Consider the following 14,763-nt stretch of genomic DNA (forward strand, 5'->3'; position numbering starts at 1 on the left):
TAATAAGTATTCCCTGGCGCACATCTACCAAGGCCTCCCTCAATAAAAATTCAAGAGCTCTGGAGACAAAGCGCACCCTCGTCGGTCAACAGACTGGATGCCAATCTTTGCTGATTGTTAACTCCACGAACTCATATAGCAAATGTTCGATTCGAGTGTAAGTTTTTTAAAAGTACGTATGTCATTATCAATTCCAGTTTCGCTGAGGACACGTATAAATGTAGAATATTGCACAATGTCAAAGGCTTTCTCATAATCTAAGCAACAAATATATCACAATTGACATTTCAGAACCCTTGACATAAAACCTGTATATAAGTAACTTGTTCTCTTGTGCGAAGAACACTCCTAAAGCTAAGCTGTATGTGGAACATTTGTTCCCATGAGGTCTCCATCGTATCCTGGTGTCTATTCCTTCCTTGTAGAGCATTATTGCTCTCATAATCTCTTCACTGATAATACTAGGACTGGATTCCGAATTTATTTCGCATACCACATCATGGCTTATACTGAGTAAGAAGTTTCTCTACGTTACTTTTCCACCCTCCCCCTCCAGTTTAACTTTTTACCTTCTCCAGCTCAGTATAAAGCAGCAGCCTCCTAAAGCCTTTTGTGGAAGTTTAAGTAATTACAGTATTGCCCCGCTTTTACATTCCACCTTTTTATGTTTTAACGTCATTTAAAACATTTCTGTAGGTCTCCTCAGTTACTCTGCGCTCGCAATCTATTAAAATAATCAATTGTACGTTTACGACTTTTTATGCTTCCCGCCGTTTATTCCACGTCAGGCTGCTCGAGATGGGGAAAATCAAAGTATAAGGGTGTCACAACTAACCTATAATGCTTCGAGTAACCACGGCATGATGATCAAACCAGACAGCACACACGTTACGACAACACATGGGCAGAACTAGCCTAATGCTAAAGTCGGGAAATAACGCAAGTCGCCTAACAACTATGATGAACGGGTTACCTACCTAACAAATTTACGCAAAAAGTAGGACATTTCTGATGAGCGTGTTGCGTACCCAAAGGTTATTTTTCAATATGTTATTCACATGGGTATGGGACAAAACAACAGACGCCATAACCATGCACCCAGTGTACATCGTATGAATGTAAGATAGATGCTGTTTTTTTAAATTGCACGCAAAGTAGCAAATATTCTTGGCATTGAAAATTTCAGCGCATATAATTGAGAATGAAACACAGTTAGTGTTGAATCTGTGGAAGAGGGAATCAATGGAAGACTGCAGGAGCTGACTTACAAACACGAACCCAGTAACATTTTTAACCTAGATGAAGCTGGGCTGTTTTTGATTGTGTTGCCCAGCAAGTTCTTGGCATTTAAAGGTGATAAATGCCGTGATGGGAAACTGAGGAAATTGGTGCACACAATGATGTGATCCCATGCTGGTGGCTCTGAGATGCTCCAAGCCTCCCTGCTTCAAGAATGTGCGATCATTGGCAACTGCCTATGATGCCAGTCCTAAAGCTTGGACGACCTCATATCTTTTTCGACAGCAGTTAGCTGCTCTCGATTCAAAAATGGGTGTGAAAAATTGGAAAATCCTTCCTTTCATCGACTGTTGTCCTGCACATCCTGTGGATGTTAATTTCAGGAATGTGCAGTTAGAATTTCTGCCTGCTAATTACACATGCAAGCTGCACCCTATGGATGTAGGTATTATACACCCATTTAAGTCATTCTATAGGGAGAAGCTGGTACAGCTTATTTCATTCCTTATAGATGCTGGAAATGTTCCATCATCATTTAAATTTTCAATCTTCGGTGTACTTCACTTCATTGCAATGTCCTAGAAGGCTGTGAAGCTAACTACGATCTCAAATTGTTTCTTGATAGTAGGATTCTTCAAGAATCGTCCCGACACTTGCCTGCCAGTGGAAGAAGCAGAAGAACAAGAGCACAGTGAATTGGTGCCTTAAAATGCTGAGACACGTGCAGCAGTGGACACATTATCGTAGATATGTCCTCTATAGAGGGGCTTGAAAGAAAATGTCATGACTTTTAGGAGCTTGGAAAGCAAAGTAGAGGACATTAGAGCTAAGAAGTGTAGACAAATCAATTCTGGTCTATTTCGGTAGAAATCTGTATTTGTGTAGTTTCTCGTCTGAAATTGTTGTTACAAATGTTGTAATTAGGTACAAGGCCAATTTTAGACCAGAAAGGCTACGTTATCTGTTGTAGCCTGTTCGGTTATCATCCCCTTTCTCGCTGGGGATATATTGGAATGTTTGTGATATTACTGACAGAGGGAAAAGAAGCACTGAAATTCAAGAGTACTGTTAGAACATACAGCTCAGAAAGCCCCAATACCTTGCGACCAATTAAGTTTATTTTTTTATATGGCAGACACAGTGATTCTTCTGTTATTGTTGTTGGTTCCTCTTCTTAAATTGACGTCTTAAAAATAATTAATGTGTGAGGGAGGAGGTTGTTACACATCTCCACGTAAATCGCAGGTCCTATTTCAGTGAAACAGTGAGATCTGTCAAAGACTGCTGGGGAGGGGAGAGATGATATCAGTAACAATCCTAGGGACGGTAGGGAAGAGAGTAGCATGTAAAAAATTCGTAATAGTGTAGAATACACAGTTAAGTCCAGTTCCAGCACCCACCAACTTGGGGTTAAAAGGAAAATGTCCAAACTGGCCGACATTATTTTTGAGTGCAGTTTCTGTGGTCGCTTAGTGATAGTCCCAGTAACAGTTGGAATTGTGTACATATCCATGGTGCGACATGACAATACTTACCATTATTGCCATTGTGTGGATCAACTATTTCCTAGACAAACTGATGAGCTGCCACAAGGACAAAGTATAATAAACCTGAAAGAGAACAATCTAAAACTTAAACAGATAACAATTACTTTTAAAACAATTTGTAATATTTCCGTCACTGTCACAATAAAGATATCTACAGAAATTATCATCATTCGTCAGTAACAGGTAGAGAAAATACTAAAAGTAAACATTCAGTGGGTAAGATTGGGAAACACAGGTAGTTTAATGTGGAACGTAGGCACTGTGTCATTCTAAATGGTAGGCGAGGCCTCTACACTACAAATAACCTCAATGTTTAATTCGTCACGTTAGAGTACAATGCTTTTTCTTTCTTTCTTTATTTATTTATTTATTTATTTATTTTCTTCTTTCCTTATTTCTTTCTTTCTTTCTCTCTTCCTTTCTTTCATTCTCTCCTTCATTCTTTGTTCTCTCACAACCTGGCTACAGTGCTACTCAGCTGACTTAGTGTGTTTCTAAAAAAAATATAATATGGTTGCCATGTCTGCAGGACATCGTAATAAATCAATATGTCTTCGGGTAATTGTTATGGTGGCCAGTAAACCAAAAATTGTTCCCATGTAATCCGGCTCTTAAAAGGACTCTGTTAACTTGTGGCGTTATTGTGTGTTCCAGACTCTGAGCGAACTGTGCGCGGCACTCTATGGTTCATTGACGGAACATGTGGAGATGATGGAGTTGCAACTGAGAGAATTCACCAGACTGGTGGAAGAATTGGAGAGAAGACTTAAGGAGACAGAGAACAACTTGAGGTTGTGGGAAGAAGTACTTTAAAAAAATGGTGATTGTGATAGAACAAATGGAGGAGGCATTTGAGAAGAAAGTAAAGGAGGTGGAGAAAGCTTGTAAGGACAGAGAGAAGCTTATTGACCAGGAGAGTTAGCGTTCGAAATGAGAGAGGAACTCTCAGAGAGAGAGGGAGTGGCGGAACAGAAAGGAAGATCCACGGTGGCGGGAACTGCTCTCCCAGTACTAATCAGTTCACGAAATCCTTCAGAAAACTATATTAGGCAGCTGATCAGTGGTACATCAATGTGGTGAATTTCCTTCTTGCTAGAAATTCGTGTGTGTACTGGAAATATACTGCATTAAACTATATTGCAGAGAGGGTGCAGCTGCATGTCATGAAGGCTCTGCACGTTATAAACTTCTTATTAGAGCCCGTATTGTCAAAGTATCAACTTGTGAAAATTTGGATTTTATAATTCCACCTTTACAATACTGTAATTGTCTTTATTAAAAGACTACATTAATTACACTCGTGGGACATGTATCGTCCTCTTATGTGGCATCTTAAGTTACAAATACAAAACATTAAAAATAAGGCGAGGACACGTTGAAATAAATAAATAAAAAGTCTTAGTATCCTGTGACGCGGCGTAATGGCGTCTTGTCAATCTTCAATGTTAAAATGGTGCGGCGTTGATACGATATGAAGCATGAAGTCCAATTAAAATCGTATGTTAAAACTGTTGTTTAAAACATCAAATTGTCAATTATAAAACACTGTAAGTGGCTGTGCGAATAAAATTATGTGCATATTGTACATAAAACAGTGTTGAGGTGATGCCTCATTAAAATAGCTTTCTTGATTAGGAGGTGGAGTTATACTGATGATGCAAGTTGATTCTGATAGTGTGTTGACAATAGGGGCCTAAAAAGAAAGACATATGAATGAACTGAAGAATAAAATTCAATTAAAATGTGAATTAAGTGCCCATCCAGTCACTCACGTCCTTGCCCGTCCTACGTCGACCACTCCACCTCAAGCTAACTGAGTGACGTCCTCGAAGGTCATTGAGGACCGAGGGGAGGTTGAGGGGAGTTTTATGTAAGGGGAGAGGCGTGAGGTAAAGTATTACTCTTCTTTTCATTTAAGTCCTAGCCCTCTTTCCTATCCCATTCTTACCTTACAACCTGCCTTTAATCAGTGTGATTTAAAACAATATATAATATTCTTGTAATTTTGTTTGACTCATTAGTGCCCCTGTAGATTTTCTGGGCTTCCCTAATGTGGTAAGCTTGAGATACACCAACTTGCAAGCTAAAAATATGTTTAAGATGATCCTCCTCGGCCCCTAATTTTTATTGAAGAAAGAAGAAGAACAAAACAACATCCAAGCAAAAGGAAGGACATATAGGTCCTACGTGGTAAGTCCTTTAACTTATGGAAATTGCAATATAATGTACAATCTAGATCTCTCTCTCTCCTCTCTCTCTCTCTCTCTCTCTCTCTCTCTCTCTCTCACTCTCTCTCTCTCTCTCTCTCTCCCCTCCCCCTCCCTTACCCTCCCTTTGGGAATATGATTATTGTAGTGCGCACATCAAAACGAAGGCAGGAAATATTTAAATTTAATTTAATATGGTGAAGGAGAGAATGTATGACTAGCTCGGATTGGCGGGTTCGAGTCCGGCGATATTTGAGGGTGCTCAAATACGCCAGTCTCGCGTCTGCAGACCTACCGGTACGAAAAATAATTCTTGCGGGACGAAATTCTGACTCCTCGGCGTTTATTGAAAACAAATAGTTAGTAGAACTAGTAACATTATTATTCTAAGTTCAGCAATGAGCCTGAAAGCTGCCAAAATCTCCGTTCACATAGCCGAGCACGTTGGTCCTCCTCTATGTTTTCTGGATAAGCTTGAAGATATAACCAGCCTGAAAACTGAAAATATGCCCAAAAATCTCTCTTACTGGTTATTTAAGAGAGAAAGAAATTGAAAAAATCGAAAGAAAAGAAGCTTGAATTGTTCTGGATGATATCCAACATAAGAATAGCGTTACAAGAATGTTGCAAAGCTTGGGCTGGGAAGACTTGGGATAAAGGAGACGAGCCGCTCGACTAAGTGGTATGCTCCGTGCTGTCAGTGGAGAGATGGCGTGGAATGACACCAGTAGACGAATAAGTTTGACTAGTGTCTTTAAAAGTAGGAAAGACTACAATATGGAGATAAAGCTGGAATTCACGAGGACAAATTAGGGCAAATGTTCGTTTATAGGAAGGGGAGTTAGAGATGGGAATAACTTACCAAGGGAGATGTTCAATACATTTCAAATGTCTTTATAATCATTTAAGAAAAGGCCAGGAGAACAACAGATAAAGCATTTGCCACCTGGGCGACTGTTCTAAATGCAGATCAGTAGTGATTGATTGATTGATTGATTGATTGATTGATTGATTGATTGATTGATTGATTGATTGATTGATTGATTGATTGATTGATTGATTGATTGATTGATTGAGTTCGATCTTCAAAGTAAATCCTGCACATACAAATTTAGGAGTAATTTTCATATACGGTACCTCTTTTGAAATGTAATACTGTAGCATCTTCTCTTATTTCGCTTGCCCAGAATGAGATGTCGTTTGACCTCAGGCATCTGCCTGAAGATCAGGCTAGTTGCATTCGTAAATTTTGTCAGTCATTTCCCGACGTGTTTTCTGAAAATCTAGGTGTGACTGACTTAACTGAATATAAGATTCAGGTTACGGATTCAATCCCCGTAAGATTTCCTCCCTACAGCTTATCTCCGCCGAAAATGAAGGTCCTCATTGAAATCATCGACCAAAGGCTGAGGGATGTATCATTCGACCCTGCAAGTCGGCGTATTCTTCACCTTTTTTCTGGCGTCGAAACATCAAGGTGGCTTCAGGCCAGTAATTGATTACAGGGCGTTAAATCGTAGGATTGTTCTACAATCAGTACCCCTTCCCGTCTTGCATTCATGTTTCTCTTTTGGTTTCGGGAGGCTAAGTTCTTCACCATCTTAGATCTCAACCAAGCCTATAATGAGATACGTGTGGTGAAAGAATCAAAACGTTTGACTGCCTTCGCTACCGACTGGAGTCAGTATGAATACAACCGCGTACCTTCCGTGCTCCCCACGGGCACGGCGGTTCTTACTATTCTGCTAGATAGGGTCTTCTGCGATATTAAATTTGAATATCTGTACCATTATCTAGATGATGTTATTTTAATTGAGACATTTGAAGAACCTTAGGTCATCTAGATGAAGCTCTAAAACGCCTTCGTAAAGGTGGATTGACGGTCAAGTTGTAGAAGGTATCTTTTGATTAACCACCTTGTCCTACTTGGGGCATATTTTGTCACCTGATGGAGTTTCAGTCGATCATTCCAGAACGCATTCAAACCGTAACTTCAGGCCTTGTAAGGTTGTTAAGTGGGTTGCTAGATTTCTTTATGAAATTAATCCCCAACTTCGGCAATAGGGCGGCACCCCTAAAACGTCTCCGCAGGAAAGCTGCCAAGTTTCAATGGGGGCCGTTGCAGCAAGCAGCGTTAGAGGATCTGAAATTGGCTCTGTGTAACGCGCCGGTCTTGGCTATGCCAGATTTCTCCAAGAAGTTAATTGTACACATAGACGCCTCTCCATCCGCGGTCTCTGCGTTTCTTCTTCTGGAATCTGAACTAGGATGGCGGCCAATCGCCCATGCGTCTAGAACCTTGTCACCTCAAGAGGCCAAGTACTCCACGTACGAGTTAGAAGGACTGGTCGTCCCGTTCCCCTTAGAAACTTTCCGTTTTTAACTTGAGCATGTTAAATTTCAATTAGAGACTGACAATCATTCCCTGAAGTTGTTTCTTGCTAGGCCCCGTCGTACCGGGCGGATCAGATATGAGCGTTTTAGTTTGACGTGCGAGACATTGGATGATCTGAAAATATGGTCACAGATGGATTAAGCCGAATGTTTTCCGGCGATTCTGATGTTGACTCGAAGAAAAGCTCTTTGCTTTCTATTTCCGCACCTCCTATTATAAGTGCCATTCTAACTGATGCCCCTTTGTTATTTTATGATATAGCGAAATACCAACGTGAAGATCAGTGCTGGCTCCTATTATGGAAACCCTTTCCTCTGGGGAACATGTTGTCTGTTACGTTTTGATGACTGGGGTTCTGTGTTGCCCTTCGTGGCATGATCAGAAGATGAAAATTGCGTTTCGAGCTGATCTAGCGTCTATGATTTTCAAGTATTACCATGAAGCCCCATTAGATGGACATCTAGGCACCTTCAAAACTAGAGAAAAAATGGAAATGTTTATCTTGAAGAATATGGACGGCGGGATAAAGGAACTTGTTAAAGCATGCAAGTCTTGTTTAATTAGCGATTGTACATCGATTATATCGGACCCTTCCCTCAGTATAAAGAGAATGGGAATAAATTCACTCTTGAGTGTGTGGATGGTTCCACACGGTTCTCATTGCTGTTTCCGACTACGATTGACACTGATCAGTCCACTGTTTCTTGTCTCAGTAGTATTTTTCCATCTTTTGGACACTGTCAATGTGTTGTTTCTGATAACGCTAATGAGTTCCCCTCTGATTTATTTCGTAAGTTCTGTTTCGATCTCTCTATTCACATGTCACGACGTTTGCGTACCACTCACAGCCAACTCTAGCTCAGCACTTATTGCTTTCCACCACGAATATCATTATCGTTGGAACACTTCCTTACTCTGGGCCGTTAATGAGTCCCACAAGGTTTTTCCACTTTCTCTTATGTTGAAGTTTGTCCCAAATATTCCTTTGTCAAATTTGTAGTCGATCAATGAGCTGTTGCCAGAGATAATAGATCCAGAGAGTATCCGGGATTTATGGAGAAAAGCTAGAAATAACCTTAAAGACTCTCATGACAGAGAAAAAAATCTGTTCCAGCGGACAAGCCCTCCCGTAGATTTCATGGAACTCACATTATACTTGTTTTCCTTACTCCTGTCACCCTTTTGGTGAGTAACCCGCGAAAAGGAAGGATTTTAGGGATCCGCCTGTCTGAAGTAAAATCTTTGTGAAGGCCTTTGCTTTTTCAGTACATGCCACCTAGTGATGAAGTTGCTGATTTAATTACATTTCTTTCCTTAGTATCTCATTAGATTAAGTTTTATATAAGCAAGTTGGAATAAAGAGGCTTTCTGCCCCTGTGGGGTGTGAAATATTTTATGTATTTAAGTTATTTCCTAAGTTAACTTTCATTTCTTGTTTAAATACTTCCTTGAAAACCTTCCCTTCGATTATTTAATTACCATTAAGAACCCTGCCTCCAAACGTGTGTCAGAAACTCCGTGCAGTCGTCCTCCGTACCTGCATCACATGTAGCACTGTCTGTGAGTCAGTTACTCTTGCCCCAAAGTTTATTGTTAAAGTGCCCTACATTCAACCCGAGGCCACATCGTGTCAACCTGCGAGAGATGCCGGCGCGAGGTATGGGCCCGCCTCGTTCCGGCCGAGACTCCGTCTAATCTGCCTCCTTTGGGACTATCATCCTTGGGATAGGATTGGAAGCTGGATTCCAACCGCCCACTCTATCCTTGGCCCGAACAAGGCTATTTGGTACTTTGTGACCATGTCTTGGTTGCTCCCCACAATATACGGGAGGATGGTATCTCAAGGCACCTTGGGAGTCCGGGCGACCCCATCCTTTCATCGTCAGCGGCAGCCGCTCTTGCCATCGACTCTGGGCGCAACAGCCCGAAGTTCTACTACATCGCAAACACTATCTAAACTACTTTACTTCAACAAATAAACAAGAAAGGACTCTCTATCAAGTGATACTCCAACTTATATATATGTTATCTCAAAAATATGCATGGCAAGATTCAAGATTTCAAAGCTGCTCATACCGTGGTAAGAGCTTAGGGGATGGCGGTCTCTACCGAGTGTGCACCTTCCCGTCCGGTCTATAAGGCCATCTATGTAATTGGACTTAGAATAATGTTATGCAAGACACTCGGATTTTCAACTGTTAGATGCCTCTACCATCGGTCTTAGTGCCCCCACTGGCGGGATTAAGGGCAATTAATTCTAAAAATAAAGTTAATTTTCAGTTTCGAAGATGATTTTGTTCTTTTGCCAAGCTTGTCAACACATCTGCCTCCCCCTTCAATAACCTCTATCTATCAAACAATTCAAAATTTTGTATATGCCTTCTCACACCTTGGGGTGTGTACAAGCCTATCTGTAAAGAGTTCTGGAACTTCCCCTCGAGATACTATAAACGCTTGGCGCGTTAAGGCCGTGTTGTCATTGCCATGGCTCTAGTTTATTGTGTGCGGCGTTTACTAAAGTGGCAGAGGTCACAGATCGGCGTTCGGAAGGCCCTGCAACACAAGGCAATGAAAGAATTCCCTTAACATGTTATAGCTCCCGGGTATATCTTGAGGGGAATATGTCAACCCTCTTTTATTTCATATACATTTCTAAATCCGGTGGTTTAAATGTAAAATTTTCGCCAGTCCAAGGGCTTTGTTTTATTCCCTACTGGGAAATATGTAATGTAAGGGGACAACAGTGATTACCCTCTGTTGACTACCATTCAGTTCGGTATAGGGTCACTAAAAGTTACTTATCCTCCAAAATTACTAACAGTTTTTGGTATTTAATGTTTATTATATAGTCGCCCTGGCGCAGAATAGCCTTAGCCTCTGTATCTTGGGGCCATGAGCCCACTTAAGGTTTTAAGAGTTTTCTAGAAGGAGTGCAGGATATTCGCCTACCCGCATTTTTATTGGCCGATGATTATCAAACTTTTCCTTTTTACATCATGGCCACTCACTTCCCCTCTTTATGTTTCCGGAATGTAATATGAAAATAATTGAGAAGAAGTGACAATAAATGCCTCATTTGAAATTTTCAATTGTATAACCTTGTGCGCTATAAGAAATTTATGCCTCTGAGAAACTGGAAGTTAATGGAGCAAACCTGCTCTTATATAATAGTGTACCTGTTTCAGAGCTAATAATACTCATCCCTCGTACATTATCCTGCTGATAATTCTCTCTTCCTTTGTATCTGAGTTTGGACTTTATGTCATTGTTTTTGGAGCTATCGAGTTCATTTTTATATTGTTATTATTTTTCAAATCTTCTATTTACCAAATTTTAAATAAGAGAAACAAGGAGGAATGAATACAATTTCAAAATTTAGTGTATTAAATTATGCTCTTGTCAAATCCTTGTCCATCCATTCAGCCCAGCACGTTCTTACACCTCTGTGATCAACGATATTTCTGGAATAATAATAATAATAATAACTAATGGTTCATGGTGTAGGTTACTGTAGTCACATTCTAGTTCGTGAACCGTGGGAAACGGCTGAATGGCCTAGTAAGTGGTCCTGACAGTCGGAATACCAGTTTCTATTGAACGGGAGTGGGTTCTGGGACATAATCTGTGCAATGGCCCTTCTTGTGCTCAGGAGGCTAGGACTACAAAATCCACCTGTGGTACCTAACCCTTTAGAGGAGTGATCCTCACTTGTAATATATGTAAGTAGGATAGCATCATGCTTCATGTATTTACCGAGTTCAGAACGTTTTAAGCAAACCTCGGACCTATGGGAGTAATGGATTCCCACTCTCATTTGACAGGCGAGGGACTCCATGGAAGCTAATGGGAACGGGAAGCGTTTGTTGAACTTCTATGCTAGTTTATGTTTAGCTAATACGAATATGTTCTTCAAGCATAAGGCTATTCAGATGGGGAGCTATGGGTGCCAGATCCACAAAATAGACTATATCTTATCCGACTTTATATTCAGGAAGTCTGGTAGGAATGTAACTTTTACGGGGATTTTTAGGTGATACAGACCACTATCGGATCTGTAGTGAACTAAGTATCTCTAGGCCTAGGATAGAGAAAATAAAATATCTGCAAACGAACAAGAGTAGAAAATCTCCAGGACGAGGAGATTAGACATAAGTACATGGATATGATTAGTGAGAAGCTTCAAACAGTGGACAGTAAGAAGGTTCAGTATATAGAAAGAGAATAGGTGGCATACAGGGATGCTGTAGTAGAAACAGTAAGGGAATGCCTAGGAACGCGTATTTGTAAAGGTGGGAAAAAGCGAACATCTTGGTGGATTGATGAAGTGACGACAGTTGTAAGCGTAAAAAGAAGGCTCTTCAGAAATGGCTCCATACAAGGGCTGATGCAGACAGGGAATTGCACGTAGATGAATGAAACAGAGCGAAACAAGTAGTTGTTGAATGCAAAAAGAAACCGTGGGAGGAATTTGGTAATAACCTGGGAAGGCTATGTCAAGCAGCAGCGAAACCTTTCTGGACAGTAATAAAGAAGGGAAGTAAAGGAAAAAGAAAATGAGCAGTGTTTTTGGTAATTCCGGTGAACTCATAACATATCCCAAGGAATCACTGGAGATGTGTAGGGAATATTTTGAAATTCTTCCCATCGTAAAAGGAAATCTTCCTGGTGGTGTCGCGAACAACCTAGCTAATGGGCACGAAGAAAGTGATGTTGGTGAAATTACGCTTGTTGAAGTGGAACGGATGGTAAATGAACTCCATTGTCATAAAGCAGCAGGAATAGATGAAATTAGACCCGAAATGGTGAAGTACACTGGGAAGTCAAGAATGAAATGGCTTTATAGAATAGTAGGATTAGAATGGAGTGTTGGTCAGGTACCTCCAGATTGGACAAAAGCAGTAACTGTAGCTATCTATAAGCAATGGAACAGGAAGGATTCCAACAACTATCGGGGTACCTCATTGATTACGCAGGGGACGGATTTATATGTAAATGCATATCTCTTTAGGAAGATAAAATTAATTATATTTGCATTATCTTTACGAATCATGACGCGTGGAGTTGAAACATGGAATATTCATTTTCCATTTTTTCCGTATTTTGGAGTTTAGTACGTATGTTCCATATTCTTCGTCATTAAAAACAAAATATAGTCCATATTTCGGCTAAAAAGTATTAAATTATATTAAATTAGCAGTCCTCTCAATAATGAAGATATAAATTAAAAATCTATATTCGAAAAACTAATATTTTAAGTGGTGTGCAGGTCATTATCACGCCTGTCCAGGTCCGGGCTTATAAAATAAGTTCATAAGTGGTGCGAAGAAAGAGAGAGGTCTGTACCGTGACTATCTGAATCACACTTAAAGCACTGATAAACTACATTACATAACATCGACTGTGTCTGTGCCATAATTTCGTAACTATGGAAATCTCATTCATCGAAGATGTGCTAGTGGTTTCCGGATTAGTTCGTATTTCTGGCATTCCCTTTGATTGCTTCATAACTCCATCTAGTTCGCTACCAGTCATTCACAGTCGGAATTAGCAGTAAGGCGGATCATAGTGTTCTTGTACGCTCAGTGTGTGCAGTTGTATTTTGATATTCATTGAAGACATTAACGTTGTTACAATATGCCTAAAGTAGCTCAGTCAACCTGTTTAAAATTGAAAAGTTTCGTATCAGAATTTAAAGAAGATGGTTTATCAACTGACAGTAAGATATTATTTTGTAATTTGTGTCATTGTACAGTGACATCTACTCAAAGGTTCCTTGTGCAACAGCACGTTTCAATCAGTAAACTCCAGGCTAACGAACAACGAGTTTCCAAACAGAGACAGATGTTTCTGACACAACCAGCAACTTCCAGTGTAACGTTCGAGTTCAACACCGATCTCTGCCGTGCTCTCATATCCGCTGACGTACCTCTCTTATAATCAGTGCTTCAGGGAATTCTTCGAGAAATATACCAAACGATCCATCCCGGATGAGTCAATGCTCAGAAAAACGTACTGTTCAGACATATACGATGAAACTGTTCGGAAGATAAGGCAAGAGATTAAAGACGGTCCAATTTGGGTTTCCATTGACGAGACAACAGACAAAGAAGGCAGGCTAATTGGCAACGTAATCAATGGCTTGTTAAGCGAAGATTATCGTAAACGGATTCTCTTACACTGCGATGTTCTAGAAAAGTGCGATAACAAAACTATAAGAAAACTGTTCAATGAGGCTCTGGGTATCCTCTGGCCACGGGGCGTTAATCCGTTAAGTGGGGAGGTCATAAACGAGGAATTCCTGAATAGTGGCGAGTCATTTTCAGTAAAGTTTTTCTTTAAAAAGGAAATAGTTTTTGCCAACCTACACCCGCTAAAATATTGTATTATGTTAAAATTAGCATAAAATTATACGTCGCAGTGTAAATTGCGTTATTATTTATAATTAAAACGATTTTTCAATTCATTCAGCGTCAGTGCAAAAATTGCATATGTGCCATTTCATATTTACTCCGATTCGGAATATTTGTTTTGCTTATATTAATTCAAGGTTGAAATGCATAACACACAAATAAAAAAGTATCATATACTCCAAATAATACAGACACATTCACTCAAATATTACATTTTCCTGAAATAAAATAGAAAATTTTACTCACCACGTAGGCCTTTAACTTGCCATCAAAGAGGGCAGCGAGTAATCCATGAGTTCATTCATCACAATTTTGTCATCACACTACACAACATTACACTACACTGTTCAACACTATTTACACTCATTATTTACATTCAATAGCTATAACAAATGACTGGAGAAAAAACTGAAAAGAACTATTTCAGGATGGTCACTGATGTTGCCGGCACACAGATTGTACAGCGGTCACCGAGTGTAGACTACGATCTTCTCAGATTCCCCGAGTATGGAACCTGAGACTCGCTGGCATATTTTTAATGCTCATACTTCAACTGTATGGTATAGCCTGAAGCAAGGAGAGGGGCACAAAGCGACATTGCATACTACACAACAATACTGAGTGTAACGCCACTGGCCTTTCGCCACGCAAACACCGCATCTCTTATTTGCGTGCATTCTTGATTTCGAGGCTGGATTGAAATCTGGAAAATGCCTTCCCGAGAATCGAGTTGACAAGTCAACGTGTGCGACTCTCACTGATCGAATTGGCAAGGCTGCGTTAGCGGTAGCGTTCGCATACTTCTGAAATAGTTTCTGCACAATTTGAATACGAAACTCCAGCTGAGTGAATTTACCGCCGTGTTTCTCGTATATCACAAAAGCATTAAACACCGTTATATCCAGTAGGTGTCGAAAAATCTTGAGGTAATATTTCTTCATTCTTTTCCTCGCCATACTGTATGG

At 40.2% G+C, this 14,763-nt stretch overlaps 1 protein-coding gene across 1 annotated transcript in view; it reads left to right on the forward strand.

Moving 5' to 3' along the window:
- The window catches only part of LOC136885913 (uncharacterized), a 151,000-nt gene extending 146,228 nt beyond the window's left edge, over window positions 1-4,772 (forward strand). The window contains exon 6 of the mRNA XM_067158605.2: window positions 3,441-4,772. Within this exon, the coding sequence (XP_067014706.2) occupies window positions 3,441-3,447 (7 nt within the window). The 3' untranslated portion in view covers window positions 3,448-4,772. The remainder of the gene's footprint in view (window positions 1-3,440) is intronic.
- The last annotated feature ends 9,991 nt before the right edge of the window (window positions 4,773-14,763 follow it).

Source organism: Anabrus simplex, chromosome X, assembly GCF_040414725.1.
Source record: "Anabrus simplex isolate iqAnaSimp1 chromosome X, ASM4041472v1, whole genome shotgun sequence".
NCBI lineage: Eukaryota > Metazoa > Arthropoda > Insecta > Orthoptera > Tettigoniidae > Anabrus > Anabrus simplex.